We start from the raw sequence: 27904 nt of genomic DNA on the forward strand, positions 1-27904 counted from the left end.
GCGCCGGCCACAGCGCACTGGCCGCGGCGGCCATTGGAGGGTGAACCAACAGCAAAGGAAGACCTTTCTCTCTGTCTCTCTCTCACTGTCCACTCTGCCTGTAAAAAAAAAAAAAAAAAAAAAAAAAAAAAAAAAAAAAAACAAAACCACAGTTCCCCTCACAGAGCAATCCCTTCACACACGCCTTGAGTCCCAGCAGGCACGACAGCTCTGGCCTTCAGCAATGATCAGGAAAGGCAACTAGGATTTCCCTTTGGAAGCACAGCTCTCTAGGGATCTCCACGCTGAGACTGGAGGGCTTTATCCTCAGAGCAGGACTCTCAGAGCAGCACTGGCGCCTGGCAGGGCACAGCACACATGCCCAGGGAGCCGGGAAGGAGAGAAACTCTGCCTCCGGGCTGGCTGACAGCCAGACAGGCAGAGCTGTCAGAGCTCCATGTCCCACCCCTCTGGGGGAGGAGGAAGGGGCTGGGCCAGCAGCCTGCCACAAGGGAGAGGCCAGCACAGGCCGAGACTGACGCTGGCACAGGACAGAGGTGAGTCCACAGCTGGGTCACGGAGTGGGAGGCTTAGGAAATCCCAAGGACTGGACCCTCCAGGAAGCTCCTGGTGCCTCTGGGCACCTCGTTTTTCATCCACACATTTACGAGGCTTTCCGGCGGGTCAGGCCCTGCCCAACTGTTAATGCCGCTGCACGCAGGTGACAAAGGTCCCTGCACTCCCTTCTAGTGCTGTCTTAGTGTGTGGGGCAGGGGGTAGCAGTAAACAAAAACCTAAGGATGAGTTCATTCCCTTCAATGTTAGGAGAAGGAGGGTAGAGTGACAGGGCCTGGGATCGTAAAGAGGTGTAGGAGGCCAGCATGGTGGCATAGGGGGTCAGGCTGCTGCCTGCCATGTCAGCATCCATGTGGGCACCAGTGTGAGTTCTTGCTGATCCAGTTCCCTGCTAATGGCCTTGAAAAGCAGCAGAGAGCGGCCCAAGCGCTTGGGCCCCTGCACCCACCTAGGAGACCTGGATGAAGCTCCTGGCTCCCAGCTTCAGCCTAGCCCACTCCTGGCAGTTGGGGCCATTTGGAGAGTGAACCAGTGGATGGAAGATCTCTTTCTCTCTCTCCCTTTCCCTCTAATTCTCTTTCAAATAAATAAATAAATCTTAAAAAAAAAAGAGGTGACATTGAGGGGCAGTGAGGGGAGCCAACGTGCTCTGAGCCGAGGATTCAGCTCCAGCCAAGGGGCTGGTGGAGGGGAGAGGCCCAGAGAGTTTGGGAACGGCAAGCAGCGGCGGTTGGGGAGGAAGAGATGAGAGCAGGTGGCCTCACAGGAACCTCTGGGCCCCCAGCCTGCAGAGGCACCACTGAAGCCAGTGTGGGCGTCCCACCTGCTGCACGCCACTGCATGACCTGACCAGGCGTGGACCCTCTGCTAAACAGTAAGAGCAGCAGTGCCAATAGGCTCAGGAGAGGAAGAAAGGAAGACGAGCGGCAGCCTGCAGGAAGGTGCCCGAGAGCTCTGGGCACTCAAGAGCTGACTTCCCAGGAGCTCACAACCTTTGGGGAGGGACATCTGTGGACCCAGGGACTTGTCTAACATCTCCCAGTGAGGACCACAAAGAGGGGCTCAACTCTCCCAGGGCTGGGGCAGTCAGAAGGGCTTCACAGAGTCCTGGCAAGCTGGGGCTATCAAGGAGAGAGCTGTGCTTTTCTAGAGAGAACAGCAGGGTCAAAGGGTAGGAGGAGAAAGGCCTCAGGGAGGCAGGTGGTGTGGCAGGGACAGAGGGCACCAGGAGCAAACACCAAGGAGGGGAGGAAAATCACATGATCGCTGGTTGATGTGCTCTCCTTGGCAGTTGGGAGAGCAAATGAGACACCAAAGCCAGATGAGATATGATGCTAGCCTGGGGTAATTCCAAAGAGACGGCAAGGAGCAGGCAAATTAGAGAGACCTGTGAAATGGTTGGGGCTGCGCTTGGAGGTTGCCGGGCTCTGGATGAACGGGGCCTGTAAGAGGCCAAGGGTCTGCGGTGAAGAAGCAGGGCCCACCCTGGCTGTGGAGGACACACAGGAGCCCCAGGGAGATGCCGCACAGGCAAAGAGCCAACTTCCTTCCCCTGGCTGCACAGTACCCCACAGGGCTCACAGAAATAGGGCTGAACGAATCCTGAACTTGAGAGCAGGTGAATGGGACTGCAAGTTCCACCAGGGAGCCCCCACTGTGGGGCCAGCGTGTGGATAACGCGCGTGCTTTGTGGTCAGACCCCATGCAACTCTAGCTGCATGTCACTGAACCTAAGATTCTTGTCTTCATGTGCCAGTATCTTTATTTATTTATTTATTTCAGTACTTTCCCAGGCAATGTGTGTAGCACAGAGGAGGAGCTGTGCAGTCAGACTTTGTTCAAATCTTGGCTACCCATCCTGAGGCATGACTGTGTACAAGGCTAGACAGGGCTTTGCCTGCAGCCAGAGCCCACAGAGAACGTTCAAGGGTAGCATGGCACCCAGTGTTTATTTGTTCTTTTTAAAGATTATTTATCTGAAAGGCAGAGAGAGAAATGGAGAGACAGAGGTCTTCTATCTGCTGGTTCTCTCCCAAAATGCCCTGTGGGCAGCTGGGACTGGAACCAGAGCTCTGATATAGGATGTGGGCGTCACAAGTGGTGGCTTAACTCGTCACGCCACAACACGGGCCCCGGCGTCCGGTATTTATGAGAGGGCTGCTCTCCTCCACTGAGCAGCTCCCGGCTGACACAGACCCCGGGGCAGCTCCTCCTGCACGCAGGCTCAGAGCTGACCTTCCGAACAGCCAGGCCAGAAGCGTCTCTGTTCAGATACCAGACGCAGGACAGGATGGGTATCCCAGTGCACCGGGTGTCACTGGGGGACGCCTGGAGCAGCCGAATGCACCCCGACATGGAGAGCGAGAGGTGTGCGCAGTCCTTCAGCGTGGAACGGCTCACCAACATCCTGGACGGAGGTGCCCAGCACACCGCGCTCCGGAGGAAAGTTGGTAAGAGGTGGCTGGGGAACGGAGCTTCCGGGAAGACGAGTCCTGTGCAAGCAGCCCCACCCTCAAATGACAAGCTTGGCTCTCGGGTCCCACTGTCAGAGATCCATTCCTTTGGATTGTGAAGCCACTTTTAGCAATGCCAATATTCCCTGCCCCCATCTGAGGGACAGGAGAGTCCTGGGCCGCAGATCTGGACACTGTGCCTCAGTTGTCTCATCTCTGAAGCCAATCACATCTGATCTCCCGTCCTTGTCTGAAAGGCAAATGGGAGGGAAGATCTGGAGGTGCCAGAAACTGCGCCCAGGTCTCTGAGCCCCTTTGTTCTCCCTGCCCTGCAGAGAGCATCATCCACGGCAACCCCCAGTTTAGCAGTAAGGACAACTACTTCATGAGCCAGAATGAGCTCTACGAAGCTGCCACGAGGAAGAGATACCACCTGCAGAAGATAGCACAGCGCATGGGCTGGACGGAAGAGGGTCGGGAATTAGAATACGCTCACAGGTGCTCACTCCTGGGGCAGCCCTGCCGGAGACCACCTCGAAACTCCCCTGCCCCATGAGCCATTGGGACCATTTCCCCAACAAAGGCAGCCAGGATGCGGATGCCAAGAGCCCCTTCCCTCACCCACCCTGGCCACCCGAACCCTCAACCAGAGCATCTCTCTTCCACAGAGCTCTTTCTGCAGACCTGAACCTAAATTTACAAGGCATCTTCCTGAAAGCCCTCAGGAGCCTGGGCTCAGAGGAGCAGATTGCCAAATGGGAGCCACTCGGCAAAACGTTCCAGATCATCTCAACATATGCCCAGACAGAACTGGGGCACGGTGAGCCAGGGTTGCTTCACGTGGTAGCCAGGCTGTGCACTGCACAACTCTGGGGGGCGAGGAGGTGGAGGACCCATTCAAAGAAATGTAGATTTGTACGTTTAATATGAAAACGTTCCAGCAGAGGGCAGCCAAGGGTCTTATGAAAGGGGTGCCCTTTTTTAATTTGTACAAGCATGCTATGTGATGTTACTTCCAAGTGTCTATGGGAAAATGGAATTAATAGTTTATTTTGGTGCAAAAAATAACTGTAGTCCATGCATAACTATTTCATAACATGTGTCTTTCATGAATTTCTGAAAGATTTCTTGTATGCAAGGATTTCAAAATATTTTTGTACCAAGATAAACATCTTTTTGTTCCATTTTCCATGAACTTTCTGAAATACCCTCATATGACAACATTAGGGCAGTTACTCCTTTGGGAAACTTCAGCATCCCCTCGTCATGGACTGGCAAAGGGAACTGTGTGTCCCCACCAAGGCCACAGATGAGAGAAATGCCTGCAAGCGCAGCTGGGAGTGGAGCCTAGTCCATACCAGGCTGCTACTCAGGGTTCCAAGCTCGCCTGGAAGAACCCTGCCTGGGCCAGTTGTCTAACTCCTTTCCTTGATCCCAAGGGACGTACCTTCAAGGCCTGGAGACCGAAGCCACCTACGATGCGGCCACCCAGGAGTTTGTGATTCATAGCCCGACAGTCACTGCCACCAAATGGTGGCCTGGGGACTGTGAGTATCCTTTCATCCCCCTTCCCTGTCTCTCCCCAAGGCGAGCAAAGTTGGAGGGCATGGTAGCATCGGCTTGGGTGTCCAAGAGACCTCGGGTTGATCTCCTGTTCTGGGCTGGGGATGCTGGGCAAGTCAATTCACCTGCCTGAGCCTCCGGTTCTTTACTCTGTAAAATGGGGTGGGGTGGGGAGAGATGTGAAGAATTTCAGTAGTGAGTGACTGGGTGATGCCCAGGGAGACCTTACAGTAGATGAGGAAACCCAGCCAACCTTGGAGGTTGTGGCCAGGCCACGGGTGCGCACGTGCACGCACACACACACACACAGGTCATAGGTACACATCACATTCATATACACACACTTGGCCTAATCCCAGGACAACCCCAGTTCCTCCAACCTCCTGAGTCAAGGGTGAGACCTGCCACCAGCCACGGTGAGAGAGCAAAGCACCCATCCCTGAACAGGGCTCAGACACAGGAAGGCTCTGCCACCACCATCTCCACTCAGACCGCCCACGCTATGTCTCCCTCTGTGGCCACCAGGTGGCAGCCATACCAAATATCCAACAGGCTCAGTGACTTGCCAAGTTCTAAGGGGTCGCACCAAGGTCTGCCGCCTTGGACTTAAGAATTCATCCCTAGAACACATCTGTGGCACTTGAGGGCCCAGTCAGAGATCACCTTGTGTAGAAAAAAATAAATAAAACCATGTAAGGCGTTCAGCACAAGCAGAAGAGCGACAGAGAGGTGAGGGAGACAGGTGACAGCAGACAGGGAGAAATGAGCGGAAGACATATGAGCGGAGGGGACAGGGACAATGAATGGTCACTGTCAGAAGAGCAGAGGGAAAAATAGCCTTTTTTAAAGTCTGTATTTGCTTATTTATTTCTTTATTTGAAATGCAGAGGGACACTAAGAAAGAGAAAGAAAGAGAGCTCTCCCGTGTGCTGGCTCACTCCCCAAATGCCCACAATAGTCAGGGCTGGGCCAGGCCAAAACCAGGAGCCAGGAGCTCCATCTAACTTTCCCCTGTGGGTGGCAGGAACCCAACCATGTTCGCCATCACCTGCTGTCTCCCAAGGTACACGTTAGTAGGAAGCTAGAGAAAGGAGCCAGAGGGGGATTAGAACCCAGGCACTTGGAAACAACATGAGCATCATAACTGGTGTCGAAGTGCTATAACAACTCCCACTCCAAAATCAGCCATTAAGATCAGGCATGTGGCCAGTGTTGTGGCCCAATGGGTTACACCACCACCTATGACGTCGGCATCCCACATCAGAGTGCTGGTTCAAGTTGTGGCCGCTCTGCATTGGGTCCAAGTCCCTGCTAATGCACCTGGGAAGGCAGCAGAAGATGGCTGAAGTGCTTGAGCCCCTGCTCCCAACATGGGAGATCCAAATGGAATTCCTGGCGCTTGGCTTCAGCCTGGGTCCAATTCTATAGAGCGGCCATTTGAGGAGAGAACCAGCAGATGGAAGATCTCTTTCTCTAACTCTCCCTCTCTGTCACTCTTACTTTCAAATAAATAAATCTTTAAAAGGAATGAAAGGCCAGCACTGTGGTGCAGTGGGTTAAGCTGCAGCCTGCCGTGCTGGCATGCCATATGTACACTGGTTCAATTTTCGGCTGCTCTGCTTCTAATCCTGTGCTCTGCTAATGTGCCTGGGAAAGCAGCAGAGAATGTCCTACGTGGGAGGCCCAGAAGGAGCTCCTGGCTCCTGGCTTCAGTCTGGCCCAGCTCTGGCCTTTGTTGCCATTTGGGGAGTGAACCAGTGGATGAAGAGATGAAGATCTCTAACTCTTTCACATTTAAAAAAAGAAAAAGAAAATCAGGCAGACCACGGTTCAAATTCTACCTCTGCCCTCCTCTGAGCCAGTGACCTGCATGCAGCCTGTGGCCCACTCTCTGAGCCTGTCCCCTTATCTGGAAATGGAACTCATCACATCTGCCCTGTGGGAAACAGAAAGCAGCAGCACAGGGTATGGCACCACTTGGATTTTGATCAATAGTAATTTGTGTTCCCAGCCGGCGCTGCAGCTCACTAGGCTAATCCTCTGCCTGTGGTGCCAGCACTCCAGGTTCTAGTCCTGGTTGGGGCACTGGTTCCCAGTTGCTCCTTTCTTTTTTTTTTTTTTTTTTTTTTTTGACAGGCAGAGTTAGAGAGACAGAGAGACAGAGAGAAAGGTCTTCCTTTTCCGTTGGTTCACCCCCGAAATGGCCAGTCCAAAGCCAGGAGCCAGGTGCTTCCTCCTGGTCTCCCATGTGGGTGTAGGGCCCAAGCACTTGGGCCATCCTCCACTGCCTTCCCGGGCCACAGCAGAGAGCTGGACTGGAAGAGGAGCAACCGGGACAGAATCTGGTCCCCCAACCAGGACTAGAACCCGGGATGCCAGTGCCGCAGGCAGAGGATTAGCCAAATGAGCCACGGCGCCGGCCCCGGTTGCTCCTCTTCCAGTCCAGCTCTCTGCTATGGCCTGGGAAGGCAGTGGAGGATGGCCCAAGAGCTTGGGCCCTGCACCCACATGGGAGACCAGGAAGAAGCACCTGGCTTCTGGCTTCGGATTGGCACAGCGCGCCAGCCGTAGCAGCCATTTGTGGGGTGAACCAACAGAAGGAAGACCTTTCTCTCTAACTCTGCCTGTCCAAAAAAAAAAAAAAAAAAAAAAAATGGGTTCCCTATAATGAGGCTGATGACACAGTGACTGATTCAGTAATACTTTAAGGGGGAACCAAAAGATTTTTTCACAAGCTTGTTCATTTCATAGTGGCTTTGCTAAGTTTGCTAAGTCAGTGCTAAGTCTGTTTGGCTCTTTGGGCACAATTCCCCCTGTCATCAGTGACTTTTCAAGGTACCCATCAGTGACCTCAGCCCCAGGAGGCTGGGTTGGGGGCAGTGACACACAGGCCTTGCTCTGATGGGCCTCTCATCTCTGTGTCCTCAGTGGGGCGCTCGGCCACCCACGCCCTGATCCTGGCCCAGCTCATCTGCTCGGGAGCCCGGCGCGGCATGCATGCCTTTATTGTGCCTGTCCGGAGCCTCCAGGACCACACTCCACTGCCAGGTGAGCCCATGTTGCCCCTGAAGGACCCCCACTGGGCAGAGATCCCAACAGGCATCCCTCAGGCCGGCTGGAATCTAACTGGACAGACTTGGTGCTAACTGGCTGGGTGAGCTTGAGCCAAAGTCAACATCCGCCTGATCTCAGCTTGCTCACCTGTGAAGCAGGTGTGGCAAGCCCAATACCACAGGCTGCTGTGGGCTGGAATGTGCATGTGGTACCTCACTGGTGGGCATTCTCATCTCTTGTCTCCTTCTAGGAATCACCATTGGGGATATTGGACCCAAGATGGGTCTTCAACATATTGACAATGGCTTCCTGAAAATGGACCATGTGCGGGTCCCCAGGGAGAACATGCTGAGTCGTTTTGCACAGGTGAGGAGCCTGGGGAGGCTGCTGCTGGCTCTGGGCCACACACAAGGATCAAACCACAGCTTAGGGGCAATGTGTTATTGAGCAAATCACTTTGCCTCTCTGAGCCTCGGGCTTCTCTACGTAAATACTCATCAAATGCAGAGGCAGTGTACCTGTGGGATTAGGGCAAGGCCACTCCAGGGGAGGTATAGGGCTGAGGGTGATGGGTATAATACTCACCCACAGTGAGGCCTGGCCACAAACACCTGGACAGACACCAGCGAGCCAGAGTGCTGGCAGAACACCTGGAGGTCCCAATTTTGCAGGTGCTAGTCTCTTAGTTGTGGGTCATGGGGAAGTCTCAGTGTCCCAGGAAAGATGCTGTGAACCACAACATGTGGCGAAGTGGCAATAAATCCCTAAGGGTTCTGGTATTTCAACAATCACGGCCGAACCTCTGCATGCCAGCTGAGTGCCGCTGTCTGCTCCGGAAGAGCATCATGGGCCCTGTGGGGTGCGGAGACCGTTTACAGAGGGTGGGGCAGCCTGTGGCTGCTTCCAACCCAACACCTATCATTGTTCAACACAGGTCTTACCAGATGGCACCTACATCAAGCTTGGGACAGCACAGAGCAATTATCTTGGCATGTTGGTGACACGGGTACACCTGCTCTTGGGTGCGATCCTATCCCCACTGCAGAAGGCTTGCGTCATTGCCACGCGCTACTCGGTCATCCGCCACCAGTGCCGGCTCCGGCCCAGGCAAGGGGCACCTGGGGCCAATCCCAGGACACACGGATACCTCTTGCTCCCTGACCCCACCCACCCTCCACCAGAGCTGGGACCAGGGTCCATCCAGCTCTGTCAGTGGGGTCTCTTTGGTTCCCTTTAACCCTGGCTGAGCTACTGCCCCAACCTGAGGGAAGCTGCATAATTTTACTTGTGGCTGAGCAATGGGCTGCATCCTGATAGTTTGCATCCCAGTCCTTCTGACTGGCCCTGGACAAATCCTCTGTGCTCACAGGGCCCCAGTTCCCTCACGTATGAGGAGTGACAGCAATGGGAATGGAACTTGGGAACACCCAACGTTGGCCATCTGGTGGGGTTTCACGCCCTGGATCCAAGATCCAGGATCCACGCAAGAGGGGCTGAGGGCTGGAAGTCAGCTAGACAGAGGCACCACGCTGAGCCCAGTTTCTTCATCTACAAAACGAGTGTGACCAGAGCAGATTTCCAGGGCAGGGCTGAGGACAAAATGCCAGGCTCTTAGGCCAGCGTCCTCCATCACCTTGACTTCAAGTTTCTGGGCTGAGGGGGTCTCCTCTGGACGACAGGGTGCCAGAAAGATGATGTTGTGCACACAGTCCGTTCACCTAGGTTGTGGCAGTGTCCCAAGGGTGGTTACAAGCAGAGTTGTTGCTACAGAGAGGAGACCTCGGGTTCCTTTTAGCTATTGGTGGCTTCTCACCATCATTGCACAGCCACCCCAGAGCCCGACACTGGACACAGTCTCAGGCAACAAGGACCTAGCAATGGCCAAGGCAGAAACAGCCACTTCCTTGGGGTCCACTGCCCTCAAGTTCACATCCTAGAGTGGCTGTTTAGGCTTCATGTGTCTCCCAGAACACAGCAAGTGCACAGGAGCAGTGAGACAAGACAGATCAAATCACCCCTTCTCCCCAGCACCATGGGACCAGACTCAGATCTTTAGGATAATACGGTACTCATGCTGTGACTCTCCACAAAGGACAGCACCCATAAGCAAACATGTTGGTATTTCTGCAGTGAAATACATGAATATTCATGTTAGTTGAGGTTTTTTCTATTTGTATTTATTTGAGACACAGAGAGACAGAAAGACAGACAGAGCTCCCATTCACTGGCTCTCTCCCCAAATGTCTGCAACGACCGAGACTTGGCCAGGCCAAAGCAAGGAGCAAGGAACTCAACTCACATCTCCCATGTGGGTACCTGGAAGCCAATTACTTAAGCCATCACCACTGCCTCCCATGGTCTGCATTAGCAGGAAGCTGGAGCTGGGAGTTGAACCCAGGTACTCCAATCAGGGATACAGACATCTTAACCACCAAGCTAAATGCCTACTCTTAGATGAGACTTTGATAGCCTCATGTCAGTTTTGCAGTGAGTTATAAAGAACTACAAACGTTTAAAGGTTAATGTCATTGACACATGGAAAGGTGGGTGTGGCACAGAGCAGTCTTCTAAATCCTGATTCTTTGCTCCTCAGTGATCCAGAGGTCAAAATCCTAGAGCACCAGACACAGCAGCAGAAGCTCTTTCCTCAGCTGGCCATGTGTTACGCCTTCCACTTCCTGGCCACCGGCCTCTTGGAATTCTTTCAACAGGCATATAAGAACATTCTGGACCGAGATTTCACACTCCTGCCTGAGGTACTCCTGCCCGAGGTCTGCTGGCGGGCACGTTTGGGGAGGGTGGCTAAGACTGCTCTAGCCACTGGGAAGCAGCCACAGCCCTGCTCCCATGGGCCCTTCTCACCTCCGTCCCCGCCCCCACCCTCCCAAGCTTCCAATGTCCCAGGGCATCTGGGGAAACTGTGTACCCTGATGTGTGTTTAAGGTTTAAGGTCCATGCACAGTTGGCCACCACATAGCTCCAAAAATCTTAGTGAAAATACTTACACAACATGTGAGGAACACAGGTCAACAATCCCTGATGTGCATCTGAAACCCAAAGAGCTTAGAATACCAAGTCTCTTGGAACTCATTTGGTGACTCAGTTTGACTTCAACTAACTTGATTCCACTGAGCACGAATGCATTTTACATGTTGCATTTTCAACCACGAAGGCTTCCCCAAACACAGTGCATTTGTCATATATAATAAGCCTTAACTGTTCTGCTTTGCTTTTCTTAAATAAAAAAAAAATTATTCTGATTCCAGATCACACTCGGGCCAAGGGTCTCAGATAAAGCACTGCAGAGCTAACGTGTACTGAGAGTGTGTCTGTCAGACAGACACAGTGCTTTGTACGCACTGCTTCATGAACCCTTCCGACTGCGTAGCAGGCTCCCTCACAGCCCCGTGTGACACACATGGAAGCTGAAGCACAGGAAGGTGAAGGGAGACCACCTTCCTCCCTACGACCTGGAAGTCCGAAGACGAGGAGGGGCGTTCAAGAACCAAAGGCTCACACAGGCCTGCTGCCTGCAGCCCCTCTGTCTTGGTGTGTCCAGGACGTGGTGACAAAATGCCATCACCGGCATGGTTCATCAACAACAGGAAGTTAGCTCTCACAGTGAGGGAGGGTGGGACATCTAAGACCAAGGGGCTGGCGGGTGTGGCGTCTAGCGAGGCCCTGCTTCCTGGTTCACAGACAGCTGTGTGCTAGGTCCTCATCTCAGGAAAGGGGCATGGGTCTCTTGGGCCTCTCTAAACGGCACTGATGCCAGTCATGAGGGCGCCATCCTCCTGACCTAACTACCTCCCAGAGACCCTCCCTCCTAACGCCATCCCTCGGGGGTGAGGACTCCAACATGGAAATCGGGGGCGGACCTGTTCAGGCCGCAGCCCTCCCCCACACCACGCCGTGGGTTGCCAGTCGATCCTCTCAGGCCCCTTTTCTTAATCCTCTGCTTGCCAGCAAAACCCTGGCTCCTTCAGGACGCTGGGCCCAAGGCAGGCAGCTCCCTCTAGCCGAGACTGGAGACAAGGGGCCCGGTGAGCTTGTCGCCTGTCCCGTTTGCCTCTGCAGTGACGCCCCCAGCCGCGTGCCTTTGCATGAGTTTCAGCTTTCACATCCATAGTTGTGAGCTCACAGGTGTGCGCAGCATGCAGTAAACGCTCAGTAAGCACTGAGCACTGCTGTTCCTGGAGGTCCCCCCCCACCACCTGACCCCCTTCCTCTCTCCACAGCTTCACGCGCTAAGCACAGGGACAAAGGCCATGATGTCGGACTTCTGCACCCAGGGAGCCGAGCAGTGCCGCAGGGCCTGCGGTGGGCACGGCTACTCCAAGCTCAGTGGCCTGCCGTCACTGGTCACCAGTGTGACGGCCTCCTGTACCTACGAGGGTGAGAACACGGTGCTCTACTTGCAGGTAGCCAGGTAAGGTCTGGACTGGGCTGGGTCATCACTGCCAAGCCCTAGGGACCACCAAGCTGCTTGGATAGAGGCTTCTGTCTGATGCCCACAAAGGCACAAAGCTTTGGGAAGTGCTGCCTGAGAGCTGTCCAGATCCTACCGAGGTCACCAACCCATGTGCTTCTACCAGATCCACGGCCGCTGCCAGCCAGGCCTCCACTCCCCTTACCTAGACAATGGCATCAATCTCCTCACAGGTCACCTGCCCCACGTCTCCACAGGGAGCGGAGGAACCTTTCCAAAGACTAAAGACTGTGCCTTTCTCTTGCTTAAGTCTTCTCTGTCTTCCCACAACTCAGAGAAAAATACCCTCTCTACTGAGGTCTACAAGAAACTTACAGCTTGGGCCTTGTCTCCCTGTCAGTCCTGCTCCCACTCACTCCTGCCAGCCGTACATTTCCTTTCTCACCACAGGGCCTTTGCACCTGCTGCCCCCCAACCCATCACTGCCTGTTTCCTTTGGAGCAACGATCACTATCTGTAATTGTCTTCTCTTTTTTGTTTACCTTCTTAGTCCTGCTTCCCACCTAGACGAGATGCTCCTTGAGGGCAGGGACTACGCCTGCCTTTCCTGCTGCCTGACACACACACACACACACACACACACACACCGTCTCAGCCTGCACACAACAGGTTCCCACCTGAGAGGCAGGAATGGGCAAGTCAGCCTCCTCCAAACAGGCGGCTGCTTCTCACCTCTCCAGTGTCTTGGGGCCCTGAAGCTGCTAAAGCCCCTCAGGCTGACCTCGTGTCAGGTGACTCCACGCCTGGAGGATAACACGTAATGAGGTTGTAAAGACACATGATGTTCACTGCTTATCTGATTATCAAAAGAATACAGTCGCATGTGCTAGGCACTCAGTGCCCAGGCCCTTGCCAAGCACTTTCCAAATATTCTCTCCCTCGGTTCTCCACCATCACCACCACCCCCTCCCCCCACACTCACACTTCAGGTGAGTGGAGACACTGAGACTGAGGCAGGTGCAGCTACTTCTAGAGCATCACACAGACCTTGTGGAGCTGCCTGAGAACCCGGGGCTCTGCACACAGAACCCAGAGCCACCAGACTGTACTGGGGAAGCAGCCGGCAGCCCTGCAAGCCTCACCCTCGTGTTGACATTCTCGCATCTCCCCTTTCTTCAGCTAAGAAAATTTAATTTCCGCATAGCCGCCAGACAAGTCAATACAAATCTCCAAATTGGAGAAGAAATCCTGACAGAGGATTCTGTTTGCTCAGACCTCACAGGGTGAACGTTCAGGAGCTGAGAGGATCGGCCACAGCACGAGGGCCCGGGGGTTCTGCAGGGAGGGGCAGATGTCAGGAGGAATGTGGTCTCCCAGGCGACCACCGGAGTCTCTGGGAGTGAGGGGTGCTGGGCAGTCCCCCGGAACCCTGCCCTCTTACCTGCTCCCACCCCACCCCCCCCTCAGGTTTCTGGTGAAGAGCTGCCTGCAGGCTCAGGGGTTTCCAGGCTCCACATCACAGCGCTCCCTCCCTCGATCTGTGTCGTATCTCGCTCTGCCTGACCTGGCCAGGTGCCCAGCACAGACAGCAGCCGACTTCTTCTGCCCAGCGCTCTACACAGCGGCCTGGGCACATGTGGCAGCCAGGTAAGCTAGCATGGAGCAGAGAAGTCAGCTGTCCCTCCTGGGGGCAGGCCCTGCCCACCCTGGGCCACCTTTGGGATTGGTTGGGGGGGACATCTGTGGAGACCCAGCCACTCTGCCCGTCCTCCTGGCTCCTGCCGCCAGGGGTGGAGGAAAGGTGAAGGGACCTCCATCACTTCTCCATCTGGACAAGCACTCTCTAGCCCTGAGAACTGTGTAAATCCTTAGATTCTATCATGATCCACAGTGGAACGAACATAAATACACAAACGTATCAGGAGAAGTCCCAGCCAATCACAGACCACATCCTCCAAAAGACGGGGAGACTCAACTATCTAACAAAGAATCCTTCCGAACCCTGTCCCAAATTCAAACACCAAAAACCACCTAGGAAAAAAATGATTTCTGTGCACAAGGAGAGGTCCTGCACTCCAGCCTGCGGCCTGGATGGCTACTGTGACTTCAGGATCACAAACAATTTAGGACGCCCAGTTACTCATGACAGGCACTGTTCTAGGTGCCAGGACTCCATAACAAACCAGTCTGCTAAGAGCCTCGGGCCTCGCAGAGCTATCCACTGGCCCAGCAGAGCAGGAACATGGGAAATAAGGCTGCTGGGCTAAAAAAAATGCCATTCTCTTCATCTGGAATTGTGTCACATCTGCTTTTCTATTCCCAGAAAAAGCAAAGTAAATATTGCTTAATAAACACTGCTTTACACACAAATTCAAGGGTCATGGGTGGACAGGCAGGGAACAACAACAAAAGGTGATTACCGGTTAATAAAATGCCAAGCGAGTAACCTAACAACTTGGAGAACAAGGGTCAGTTTTCTGTTTTTAGATCCCTTAGGTGGAACATGCAGCAGGCAGGGTCGCCAGCCATTAAAGAAAAACCATTCTGCTGACTAGGACCATGTGAAGTCAGCCCAGAGAGAGGCCCAAAAGCACTGGCCTCAGGATGGAGTGGGAGATAAAAAGAAGGGCAGTTCCTGTGGCTGCCACTGTGCCACAGGATGATTAAGCACAAATCCAAGCCCTGGCTCGCTCCTTGTTAGCTACGTGACCCTGGACAAGCCAGACAACCTTTCTGGGACTCAGTTTTCACCACTGTAGATAAGGAATGCATGGCCTGAGAAGGGCTACATTATGCCCTATGACAACTAAGCCGCCAACACTCAGGGACTACCATTGCTACCTCTGTGGAAGCCCAGGCTTTGCTATTGGGTTGGGGAGCTGACCTAGTCTTTCTATGGCTTTCAGGCTCACAAAGGACTCGGTGCATCATTTGCAGGCCCTGAGGCAATCTGGGGCCGATGAGCATGAGGCCTGGAACCAGACAACGATCATACACCTCCAGGCTGCTAAGGTGAGCTGAAGCTCAGAGGGCCACCCTGCTGGGACAATCCCAACTTTGTCATTGTTCCCCAGCTCTGCACGGTGGCTGCCCTCATTCCACTTCCAAAGCTTTAGTCCAGGGCATTTTAATTAAAGGACTTAACTCCAAAGCAATCTTGCTGGCAGCTCTTAGGGGAAAAGGTAATGAGGCACTGTTATTGGATTTGCTTCAGGTTGTTCAAATATTTCCTCCCAGATAGAAAAGCAGGTCAAGTCTCCCCTTGGCCCCACAGGCAATCCTTGGAAGTCTGATTCAATTTCCACCACATTTTGTGTTTGTCCATAATTCATAGTCAGTCGGCAAATACTTAAGCACCCACTGTGCAGCAGGCACTGGGCAAGACATTCAACAGCAAAGCTGCTGTGTCCAGGTATAATCAAGAAAGCACCATGACAGGAAAACACAGGTGCCTGTGTGTCGGCTCAGCTGGAGGAGTCAGAAGCACTTCCCAGAAGAAATGGCACAATAGCCCAGTCTTCAGAGATGAACTGCAATTAGCCAGCCAAAGGCTGAGGTGGTAGCTTTGGCGAGGAAGGTTTCCAACCAATGGGACAGCTGATCCCAAGTGAGACAAGAAAAGGCTGATACTAGGGAGGAAATGTCAAGTCCCTTCCCACCCTGGGCTTTAACCTCCCTGTCTATAAAAGAAACAGATGTGGAAGAGCCCTTGGAGCTCTGACCCTGTAGCTTCAGACCCTGCCCAGGAGAGATGCCAGTGTGCAGGACCACTGGATCAACTGCAGCACTTGGCAGGACCCAGCCTCAGTCTCCAGCAGCTCCGGCATCACAGGGCAATCACAGCTACCACTTAACTAGCCATATGACCTTGGGCAAGGAACTTCATCTCTCACATGGGTGGCAAAACGGAGTTGCCAGCACCCATGCAAGGCCTCCCTGGTAAAGGCAGATTCTTCCCAAATGAGAACCGTGATCAGGTAGCTGTTCTACCGAAGACTGCCAGCCATGCCCTGACCCCATGGAATAAAATCCCTGCTGTGTCATTCCCAGCCTTTCATCAACCTGGGCACAGAAGCAGGTGCTCCCTAACTACAGTTCTCATCACCTCACTGTACCCCCATACTCCAGCCTCATGAGGTCACCTGCAGCCTCCTATAAGTACAGCCCTTTGCCCCTAAGTCACTCGTGCCTGGAATGACCTTTCCTATCCCGTGTGTCTCTGGATGAATTCCTTTAACACCCAAGACACTGTAATGTGGCTACTTAAAGCCACTTCCAGCAACATGAGCACCACAGAGGAGATGGCTAAACATGCACAAACTCGGCCCCGCTCTGGAATCTGCACTTAATAAGATCTGCAGGTGGTCTGTATGCACTGGCTTATACTCTCCTGTCCTCTCTCCCTCAAGGAGCTCACAGCTAAGGATAATTCTGTGCACTTGCCCAGGGAGAAGGAGTGTACTCAGAACCATTAACAACCTTTGGACATGGGCCACTCAAAAAGGGCTTTAGGCTTAGGGGAAGCAGGGTCCTCAAAGCCTCTTGCTGGGACGGGCATTCATTCTTTAGTTGCCAGACTGTGGAGAGGAGAGGGGACCCAGGGAAGGAGCCTGTCTGACAGGGGTTGGGGGCTCTCACCAGTCACTTCCCAACCTGTGCAGAATGTTAACTGACAAGGCTAGACAGCTTAAATATAACAGCACCGCCTATCTCAAGGCGTTCCACTCTAGCTGGGGTGAATTTCTCCACCCAGTAAGTGTGCACATATACACATACACATCCCACTGGAAACACAACGGACTCTTGACAGAGTGTTGTGTCCTCCACTTTCCCTAGGCCAGCCTCCAGCGCTCCTGTATTGTTCTCTCCACTTTGAAACCTACCTGAATCTGCCCTGGGCAAAATGGAAAACCAAAGGCCAAGTTTCAAAGCCCCCAATAAGCACACACACACACACACACACACACACACGCACGCGCGCGCGCACAGCCATACAGACCATCACAACGGCTCTGCCAGCCCCAGCGTGAGCTAGGACAGGAGCTGGCTGCTGTCAGTCTGCTGGGAAACATGGCTGCAGCAAGTCCATTCCCGGCAGTCAGGCCAAGCTTGCAGGATGGCTTCTGAAGCCAGAAAGCAGAACTCCGGGCTAACGCATCTGTGCACCTTGGCAGGCACACTGCTACTACATCTCTGTGAAGAGTTTCAAGGAGGCTCTGGAGAAGCTGGAGAACGAGCCAGCCATCCAGCAGGTGCTCAAACGCCTCTGTGACCTCCACGCCCTGCATGGCATCCTGACTAACTCAGGTGACTTTCTCCATGACGGCTTCCTGTCTGGGGCCCAAGTAGACATGGCCAGAACAGCCTACATGGACCTGCTCCCCCTGATCAGGTGAGTTGCTTGGACTTCAAACCATGGTAGCCTCCAGAGACCCTTGTCACAAGTCATTTCAGTCTCTAAAACCTTGCTAGCACAGGGTCTGGCAGAAGCAACAACCTGAAAAGATTTCCACCCTAATTATCATGCCAACATAAAGTATTACAGATTTAACAAAAGAAGAAAATGGGAAAAAATTAGAGATAGAAATGCTTGAGAATAAATTAGCCTCCTCAACTGAGCTCTTCAACACTGTCAAGGCAACAGGAACATGTTCACGTTCTAAGGCAAAGGACCACAACGCCACCTGCTGTATAGGAACAAGGTGTGTGACTCACATTAGTCTTAATCACAGCCAAGATGCAAGGAGCACTTAGGTGGCAGCCAGGCATTGTGCCAGGAGCTTGACAAACGTCTTCTCATGTAATCCAGACAGCCCTTTGAAATGAGTACTATTAAGCTCCATTTTTACTGGGAAGGAAAATGAAGCTTATGGGAGTTCACTTGGCTCAGCATCACAAAATTAGAAAAGGAGGAGCCCCATGTGACCCCCGAGTCTGTGCTCTTAACCTGTACATTAAAGTTCATGCTGAACTACTATTTATTTCAAACACATTCCTGTCTTTATTGAATGTGTACTTAAACAAATTTTTGCCAAGTTTACGAAACTTGTTTTATTCCTCCCTCAGCTTCATATTTTTTAACGCAGTAATTCATATACTGATTTGTACAATTATGAAAATCATGTTTAAATGAAGCACTACTGATGGACAATTTAGGGTCATGAAATATGAATGCAATGCTTTCATCTTGTTATCATAAACACATCTAAATGATTACTCAAAAAACAAATCAAAGCCCTACCTGACCAGACCACTGGAGAAACAAGAATTAAAACAAAACAAATGACTTACCATTGTCCATTATATGAAAAATGGGCTGATATGAGAACACAATGCTTCTGAGACCTCACTGGGCAGAAAGTGGGCTGCCTGCTACACGTGGGGGGTTGTGACTTTTCCTGTAAAACCTCCCAATGTTCTGTCAATAATGCCAAGAGAATAAAAAGAAAAAAGACTGGAAATGTTTAAATAAGATTTTCCTGATAGGTTAAGAACAACTAGACCAAATTCCTCTTTTTTGTTAGAAATTCACTATGTTATGTGCCATTTATGAGTGCATATAACCTCTTACCAGACAGCTGGTGGCCAGTACATGTTCTCTTCAATTAAATCACCAAAAAATTGTCCAGCACACATTTGATACAATTATTCCCCAGGTAGTAAACTTTCCCTAATATAGAGAAGCCATTCTGACTTCCAGTGATGGAAATCATTAAAAGCACAATTAAGTACCACACAGCTCAACCTCACCTGTGTCTAACTTTCTGAAAGGCTCAGCATTTGAAAGCACATGAACAAAATAATGTTCCAGCTCCACTTGGCAGTGATGATAAAAATACAAAAGATCACCTTACCACCCCAAAGCATGGGTTTTTCTCTGCAAACAGCACCAGAGTGCCTGCCACAGCTCCAGAGACTTAGAATGCAAGACAAGACAGACAGCACTGACGCAAGCTGCCAGCTTCCGCACACATCACAGCCACAAATTGATTTACTTACATTAGGGTTCCTAAGTAACCTCACCATCTCAAGGTAATTAAGTGTGTAACAGATTCCATGCTTTTAACGATTCTGTGTCACAGTTCCCTGCCTTGATGAGTCATGACTGCCCTCAGATTTCTGAGATGACACATGAAGGACAGCTCATTATTCCAAGTGACACCAAAACCGGCTCCCTATGCAATGCTCATTAACAGATCCAAACGGGTTTAAGTGGTCCTAAGATCAGCTGGGGGATCGGTAATGATTCAGCCTATGCATTCACTTTTCTTCCTTCCTGAAACCCTACCAAAACATCAGCAGACAGATTCCAATTTCTGAAAAGGCAAAAACCGACAGACAGACACAAAACAGGAGAGGGAACATGAAAGTGGGAGGGTAGGTGGCCACATGGTGTCCCAGCAGACAAGTGACAGCAGAGACCCCTAGGGAAATAGCCACATTGTGCAGTCCTCCGGAAGGGGGCGCCAGCGAGACTGACAGGATGGCTGTGAAAGTCAACTTCCACCTAAAGCTTTCCTTGGCCCTGTCCTGGCAGGATGAACAGGCCTAACTGAAGATGGGGTCGCCCTACAGACAACACCTCCCTCCTTCAGCCCTCTTTTCCCACCAATTCCTAAAAAACTGGCAGCCAGGCTAGATCTGCAGGAAAATAAGATCACTCCTCTCTGGAGCACGTGACCAGCCCAGGGAGAAGGATTAGAGACGCTGGTGCCAGAGTCCCTTGGCGGCTCACCCAGCTGACTCCACAGTGAGCACACTCCCACCTTCTGGTCAGCCATGCACGGACACTCAAGGATCTCCAGACACCTGGGCTGGACACTTAAGCAACCAAAGCAAAGCAACTTAAAGACACAAGAAAATCTGCAGGGAGAAGAAAACTTTAGGGAAAAAAAAAAAGTACTATCTTCAAAGATGTAGGATAAAGCTGCATAAATCTCACAGAAAGAAAGCAGAAAGACCAAAAGCAATAAATAAATAAAAGTAAAAGGACCAACGCTAGCTGTTTATCATCTAAAAGACAAGTCTAGAAGACAGAGAAAATATAAGGAGAAAATCATTAATAAAATAATTCAGAAAAGTATCCCTCAAATGAATGACTTTCAGATCAAAAAGGGCCACAAATACCTACACAGGAGACACACACACACACACCTGAGCACACAAAATGAGATATGCATACACCATGTAAAATGGGAATATTCCCAGGGGTTACAAAGAAAAGAGTGACAGAGGAAAGGGCAAGGACTGGGGAAGATTTGGATGTGAGTGGGGGATTGTGTGGTTTTAAACAGGTCAAAGAATTCCTGAAAATGACATTAGAGGAAAGGCCTGGAGGGAAGGGGACTGTGGCCATGGGTAAAAGAGCATTCCAGAAAGGCCTTAAGTATTAGTGTTGCAGGTCAGAGTGTGCTTAGCACATCCATCCAGGAACTGAGCGGCGGCCACAGAGGTGGGAACAGCGTGACTAAGGAGGACGCTGAGAGCGAGGGCAGAGGGTTAAGGCCAAATAGGGAGGGGCAGAAGAGGGAAGGCCGGTCAGTGCAAGACTTTGGCTCTTTCTGTGTGGGAAGGGGAGGTTTCTGAGTAGACTAGACACAGTGTGAAGTCATCAGGTGTCTGCCTTTGAAGGGTCACTCCAGTTACCATGTCAAGAATTAAAGAGTGCAAAAAAGCAGGGAGAACATGGAAAGATGCTGGCAGAATGAGCCAGAGAAACAGCAATGGAGGTGGTGGGAAGCAGTCAAGGTTCAGATCCAAGTATTATAAAAGTAGAATGGGATTTGCCTACAGATTAGATATGGGGCAAGAGAGAGAGAGGAATGAAGGTGTTCAGCCAGAGAGAATTTCAAAAGGGGAAGACCACCAAAGGGCCAGGCTGGTCAGAACGGCCAGAGTCCAGAAGACATGCTATGCTGGAAGTCTGTTAGAAGTCTAATACACAAGTTGGCAAGCAGGTTGAGTGACCCTGCAGGAACAAATTTTGAAGTCACTGGCTTAAAATCCACCAGACAGATGATATCACGAGGAGTGACTGCATAAAAAGGTCTTGGGACTCTCCACAGATAATAAGGAGGTGACAGTGACAACAGCTATTTCAGCAGCGTGTTGGGAGTGAAAACTTGAACGTATTCAGTCAGGAGGAAATGGCAGAACTGGGAAGAGCAAGCATGAACAAGCAAAATATCTTCAAGTTTTGTCATTAAAGGAAGCTATGATCTGGAACAATGACAGACAGGGAAATGGAGCCAGAAGCCTGATTTTAAGCTGGAAGAGGGAACAGGGGTTAGCCCAGTGCTTAAGATGCCCTCCTCCCACGTTAGGGAACCTGGGTTCAATTCCCAGCACTGGCTCTCAACTCCAGCTTTCTGCTAACGCAGACTGGGAGGAGGCAGTAATGGCTCAAGTAATTTGGTTTCTGCAACCCACATGGGAGATGTGGACTGAGTTCTTAGTTCCTGGTTTTGGACTCAGCCATTGCAGTGAACCAGCAGTCAGAAGCTGTCTGTCTGCCTTTCAAATATATAATTTAAAAAAATGGAAGAAATGAGGGTATGGGGTTTTTTCCTATGGTTATTTTTTATTTACTTGAAAAGCAGAGCAACAGAGTGACACAGTGAAAGCATGAGAAAGAGACCACCCACCCACTGGTGCAATCCCCAGATGCCTGCAAAAATCAGGGCTGCCAAGCTGCAGCTTGGAGCCCATGTGTGTGAGCCATCATCTGCTGCCTCCCAAGACGCATTAGCAGGAAGTGGGATATGAAGCAGAGGAGCTGGGACTGAAACTGGCACTTGGATATGGGATGTGCTCATCCCGAAGAGTGGTTTAATCCACTGTACCACCCAGCCCACCCCAACAACACGTTTCCAGGCTGATGGAAATGAGCCAGCAGAGGGGCGCTGGGGCATTGTAGGGGAAGGGAGAATCACTGGAACATTATTCTCTGACAGGCAAGCATAGAAGGCAAAGCAGACCAAGAGACTGACTAGACTGAACTGGAAGCCTAGACAGCTGACCTGTGCTAAGAAGGGAGAAGGCACTGTATGTGCACAAGAGTGGGGACTTGTAAAAATCCCCTTACTGCCTCCATTCTGTCAGTGCAATAGGACGTAAAGTCATCCAGGTTAAGAGACGGGGGAGAAAGGTAGTGTAGATTTCAGAACGCAAGAGAAGGGATGAAACAGTCACCTGAGAGAACGAGAGCAATGCAGTGTGACCGCTGAGCACCAAGCAGAGCCTGCCTGAACCCTCAGCAACCCCATCAGGACTGCTTCTTCCAACTTACACAGCTACAAACTTAGTGGCACAAAATCAGGGGAATAACAAAGAATGGGTTTTGCATAACTAGTATGACAAAGCAAGAAACCCCGTTCAATACACTCATGAGAGAGTGTATAACATAGGCCATGGAATTGCAGCAGGATACGGAGGGATGTGAGGCCACAGGGAGAGTGAGACAGTGAACAGGTAGGAGGGCTCAAGATGGCAATGAAGAGTCATCAGAAAAGGGGCAAACTGGGGAGAGCGCCCCAGTCACCTCGGACACCGTGATGACACATGGTCACCATGGCTGAGTGCTGATTACTGATCTGGTAAAAATGGCAACTACACTGAAAGGCCAGAAGGAGGCATGGAGGCAGGGAGAGCTAGGCTAAAAACAAATCCTTCTCCCTTGCAATGGCCATCCAACAGATATCTAAAACCAAACCACCAAGAAGTAGCTACACAAAAAAGATATCCAGAGGTATTCAGGTAAATACCAGAACATCAGCTCAAAGACTGGAATGATGGCTTCTAGGGAGAGGGAAATGGAGCAGGAGACATGAATATGTTGATTTTTAAGTAACAGGCCTTAAGGAACTCTCTTTTACTGTGCATTTGTAACAGATTATAAAATAAAACCTAAAAAAAATTCAGAAAGAAAAAAGTAATGATGCAACCCAAATTAGGTGTTAGCCACCATCCCAAACCAACAAGATCCAAAAGAGCACTCTGAAATACTTACAAACCCATGTTTCCTCTCTCAGGAAGGATGCCATCCTGTTAACCGATGCTTTTGACTTCACCGATCAGTGTTTAAACTCAGCACTTGGTTGCTATGATGGAAATGTCTACGAACGTCTGTTCGAGTGGGCACAGCGGTCACCAACCAATACCCAGGTACTTGAATAGAATGCGTTACATAACAGAGCAGAGAACACAGTGAATACACCTCCATGTTTTCCCATTTTAATTGACTTCCATTAGGTAGGAAATCACTCAGCATGTCTAAGATATTTTTGGAGAATTCGTAAACCAGGAGTGGGTGCGGCTGGCAGGAATTCTAAGCCGGGACTAATGAGCAAAGCTCAGAACTTGGTAAAGGGAATTAGGAGGAAGGCCTAAGCTCTTAATCATGGCTTGACAGACCCAAGAGCACATACACATAATGGCAAACTGGCTTTGAATTAACAAAAAGAAGAAAAAACAAAACACAATACTGCAATGATTTCACCATCTTACTTTGAGTCCTTCAGCTCTCAGTGTTGTGTGGATAAAAGTTGGTATTCAGAAGTGACAGGAAGCTGGGTGGGGGCATCTCTCTCACACCTGTTGGAGATGCTTCCCTCCTCCTCTTCACTCTGAGAGCACAATCCTGGGGGCAAAGAAGGCTGTGGCATTGCCACCTTTAGCTCAGGAGGCCACACAAGTGACAGTGACAAGGGTGACGGCAGAAAGAGCCCCAGAGAACTCTCAGGAATCTACCACATTACCAGCAAGAAGAGAGTGAGGACTCACAAAATGCTGACAGGTGAGGGCCAGGGTGTCAGCCTCTACAAAGTCTCAATGGAAAAAGTTATGAACATCAGTGGCAACATTAACCGGAGTGAAGAAATAAACCCTGTGAGGGAATTAATATTTAATACCAGATTTGGCATAGATGATCAAAACAGAATCTCTGGGCATACAACAGATGACTTTTTTTTTTTAAGTTTTCTAATGCAAATACGTGATTCACATGGTGAAACTTTGTTTCTTACCTCTGTGATCCAATTTCAGAAAAGGTGTCTCAACAACTCATCCAATTGGCAACTCTCAGGCTTGTGTTCACACTCAGCATGGTGTGAGACTGGCCCCTAACCATTCACATGCTGTCATACTTCATAGCTTAATTTAATGTAATTATCAGAAAATTAATAGCACTACCAGTTACTCCAAGATGGTTATAAGCTGGAAGGCCATGCATTCTGGCCATTCCCTGCATTCCCTGTCCTCAAGAAGGTGTCTTTTTTTTTTGGACAGGCAGAGTGGACAGTGAGAGAGAGAGAGACAGAGAGAAAGGTCTTCCTTTACCGTTGGTTCACCCTCCAATGGCTGCCACGGCCGGCGCACCGCGCTGATCCGAAGGCAGGAGCCAGGTACTTATCCTGGTCTCCCATGGGGTGCAGGGCCCAAGCACTTGGGCCATCCTCCACTGCACTCCCGGGCCACAGCAGAGAGCTGGCCTGGAAGAGGGGCAACCGGGACAGAATCCGGCGCCCGGACCGGGACTAGAACCCGGTGTGCCAGCACTGCAAGGTGGAGGATTAACCTAGTGAGCCGCGGTGCCAGCAAGAAGGTGTCCTTTTAACTCAGTGAGTGAACAGGAACAACTTCGCTGAAGAAGGCAGACACTGACACTTAACCTACTTCTAGTGTGTTACTCTTTTCTGATTAGATCCCTGCCCTGTAGGTTTAAATCCCGGCATCCAAATACAACAGTCCTCCCCCTCCAGACCTGCTCACTCGCCTGTCCCTGAGTGCTCTACACAGACACCTGCCCTGCTTTAACACCTGCCAGGAAATGCTGACGCATACAGCTCAAACCTGGCGTAGCGCCGCTCTGGCAACATCCCCGTTCTCCCGACTCAGCTTCCCTAAAGACTATAGGGGATTTTATTTTTACTTTTTAAAGAATTTTTATTGTAAAAAGTTTTACTCTGGATATTACGTGAGAGCAGGCTTATTTAAACAAGGGGCACAGCTGGCACCTAGTGTCAAGAGACTTTGTAAAATGCTGAAGCACTTCAGCCCATTCACTTTTGTCCATCTCTTTCCATCTGACTACAACAAGGATCTATAATGGAGTAGACACACAGCATTTATGGAATAAACGAACATAGTTTTATGACCTACATGGTAATACAAAGGGACCTGCTGTATTTGCAATGCCACAGACTCTCATCATCCTAGCTTATACCCCCTTGCTAAAAAGGTGACAGGTGCAGCAATGTGGCTCTTTCGTGCACAGCAATTCAGAAATATGAATTTACAAATGACCTTGGAGAACTATTTCCAGTTATTCAAAATGACACTCAGTTGACTGCTAATACACAGCCGCAGGATCGTATAACACTTCCGGCTCCTTCAGAGACCACCAAAATAGCACTTCTAAAGTATAATATTCTAATATGCTGTAGATCATTTTGGAGCTACAAAGAGACATTTTTCCTCATTTGCACAGTAGAAAAATGCACAAGACAGGTATTTCAAAAAATTAAGACAGCAGCTATGCTGAAATGTGCCCTGTGGACACAAAAGCACAAATGGGAATATATTTCACAGACATTTTTCTACCGAAAGAAAAGTGCTATGCTAAGTTAAATGTCTTAGACTCCTAGGAGAGTCTCTCTTTTACCTCAGACAGGTTTTGTCAAGTTTTATCCCTAGACAGAGTGCTGTGCTCTCTCTTCGTTGATTCTAGCCATAGTGTCCTTGGCTTTTTTCCTGATATGGATGCTATTTCAAGCCAGTTTCTCCAAAATAAACTGCAAAGACCGTGCCTCCTGCCCAAGCAAGCAAGCAAAGAACCAAGTGGGATAATTTCAAAACAGCAACCCTAGGTCCTCTCCTCCATCCCTGCCCAATTATTCTATTGTAAAAATTTAGTCAAATAGGCCGGCGCCGCGGCTCACTAGGCTAATCCTCTGCCTTGCGGCGCCGGCACACCGGGTTCTAGTCCCGGTCGGGGTGCCGGATTCTGTCCCGGTTGCCCCTCTTCCAGGCCAGCTCTCTGCTGTGGCCCGGGAGTGCAGTGGAGGATGGCCCAAGTGCTTGGGCCCTGCACCCCATGGGAGACCAGGAGAAGCACCTGGCTCCTGCCACTGGATCAGCGTGGTGCGCCGGCCGCAGCGCGCCAGCCGTGGTGGCCATTGGAGGGTGAACTAACGGCAAAAAGGAAGACCTTTCTCTCTGTCTCTCTCTCTCACTGTCCACTCTGCCTGTCAAAAAAAAAAAAAAAAAATTTAGTCAAATAGTGATGAGTTAACAAGGTCTACTGATTCATTCATTCCTTCCATCAACAAGTATTTATTAAGCACAAGTTTAGGTGCCAGAAGTTATCCAAGGCACCGAGGACATGGTCTAGGATAGATGTTGCAGACTCTGTTCGAGGAGCACTTTTAGTGTGCACAGGCAAACAAGAAGAAAAACAAAGGAAGTTAGAAAAGATGAGGCTAGAGCTATGAAGGAAACAATTTAGACAGTGCAGTAGAGAATACTGTGGATACCCTATTCTGAAGGGCAATATGGTTTACCTGATTCCACTTTCTGGTTCCTTGCATTGTGGCTTATGTTCAATATCAAAAAGCTTCAAAGAGTCAAGCCTTTTATTTATATTAAATTCTAAAAGCAAATGATAAGCTGAGTTTTTTTTTTTAATTGGCCACTTGCAACCACAATTTAAAATCTGCATGAGAAAATGAAGGGGAAAATGTTTCTCCATATGTCCACAGAAAATGAATTTTAAAAATAGTTTTAAAAATTAAGAATATTATGTAATATTGCTTTTTTGACACTAACGACTTAATTTGAAAGTAAAAGCCATTAATTCTGAGAGAAATATTCTGTCTTAATAATGCATTTCTTTCCACAAACAGGAGAACCCTGCGTATAAGAAATATATACAGCCGCTATTGCAAAGTTGGAGATCCAACCTATGAAATGACCAATACTATTCAAAAAGCAAGCAGCACCACTCTGTGATCACGGTACTATGGCACATATAGAAAATGCAAATCTTAAATGATAAATGTACTCTCTTATTCATTATTTTTTAGATGCAGCCTGAAGTAGTATCATGAAACAGTATCTGATTTATCTCAATACAATCCATAAGAGAATAAAACAGGGAGTAAATGATCACTGAAGCTGGTCAATGCCTAGGTGTGTGGGTGTTCATGACATTGTCCTCTACTTTTGCTTATGTTTGAAATTTCCCAATAAATAAAAATAAATAAATAAAAAAAAACCACCCATTTATAGCATCTATTTGTTTAAATACCAAGATTTTGCTTTTAGATCTACCAAAAGCCAAAGGCTCAGTGTTTACAACTTGCATCTTTAGTACACACTTGTCCTCATGTCAGAAAGCACACACAAAGCAGCAGGGGAAGCCGGTGCTCGAGACTGCCTACGTCCCATATCAGAAGGCCTAGGATCAAGTCCTGCTTCCACTTTGGATCCAGCTTCTTGCTGATGCGTGTGGGAAGCAGCAGATGATGGCCCAGATGCTTGGGTTCCTGCCACCCATGTGGAAGACCCAGATGGAGTTCCGGGCTCCTGGCTTCCACTGACCCAGTCCTAGCTGTTGTGGGCATTTGAGGAGTGAACCACTGGATGGAAGATCTGTCTCTTCCTCTCTTTCAAATAAATAAATAAATCTGTTTTTAAAAAAGAATTTCTTTTAAAAAAAAAAAAAAAGATACAATCCTCTAAAAATGCCTATACATAGTATAATCTAAATAGAATACAGATCTCTAAGAATGCAAGTATCGGGCCAGCGCCGCGGCTCACTAGGCTAATCCTCCGCCTTGCGGCACCGGCACAC

General features: G+C 50.1%; 1 protein-coding gene across 2 annotated transcripts; it reads left to right on the top strand.

Annotated features, from left to right (window-relative positions):
- The first annotated feature begins 400 nt into the window (after positions 1-400).
- Positions 401-27325, top strand: ACOX2 (acyl-CoA oxidase 2). 2 transcript variants are annotated; one of them, XM_008260475.3, is made up of 15 exons: positions 401-536; positions 2762-3005; positions 3344-3506; positions 3677-3828; positions 4448-4555; positions 7500-7619; positions 7876-7991; positions 8560-8732; positions 10219-10381; positions 11864-12054; positions 13522-13701; positions 14961-15066; positions 17229-17446; positions 23085-23217; positions 26955-27325. In XM_008260475.3, the coding sequence occupies exons 2-15, from the start codon at positions 2846-2848 to the stop codon at positions 27015-27017; spliced, it is 2046 nt and encodes a 681-aa protein (XP_008258697.1). In that variant the 5' UTR covers positions 401-536; positions 2762-2845; the 3' UTR covers positions 27018-27325.
- The last annotated feature ends 579 nt before the right edge of the window (positions 27326-27904 follow it).

This window comes from Oryctolagus cuniculus, chromosome 10 (assembly GCF_964237555.1).
Source record: "Oryctolagus cuniculus chromosome 10, mOryCun1.1, whole genome shotgun sequence".
NCBI classification, from domain to species: domain Eukaryota; kingdom Metazoa; phylum Chordata; class Mammalia; order Lagomorpha; family Leporidae; genus Oryctolagus; species Oryctolagus cuniculus.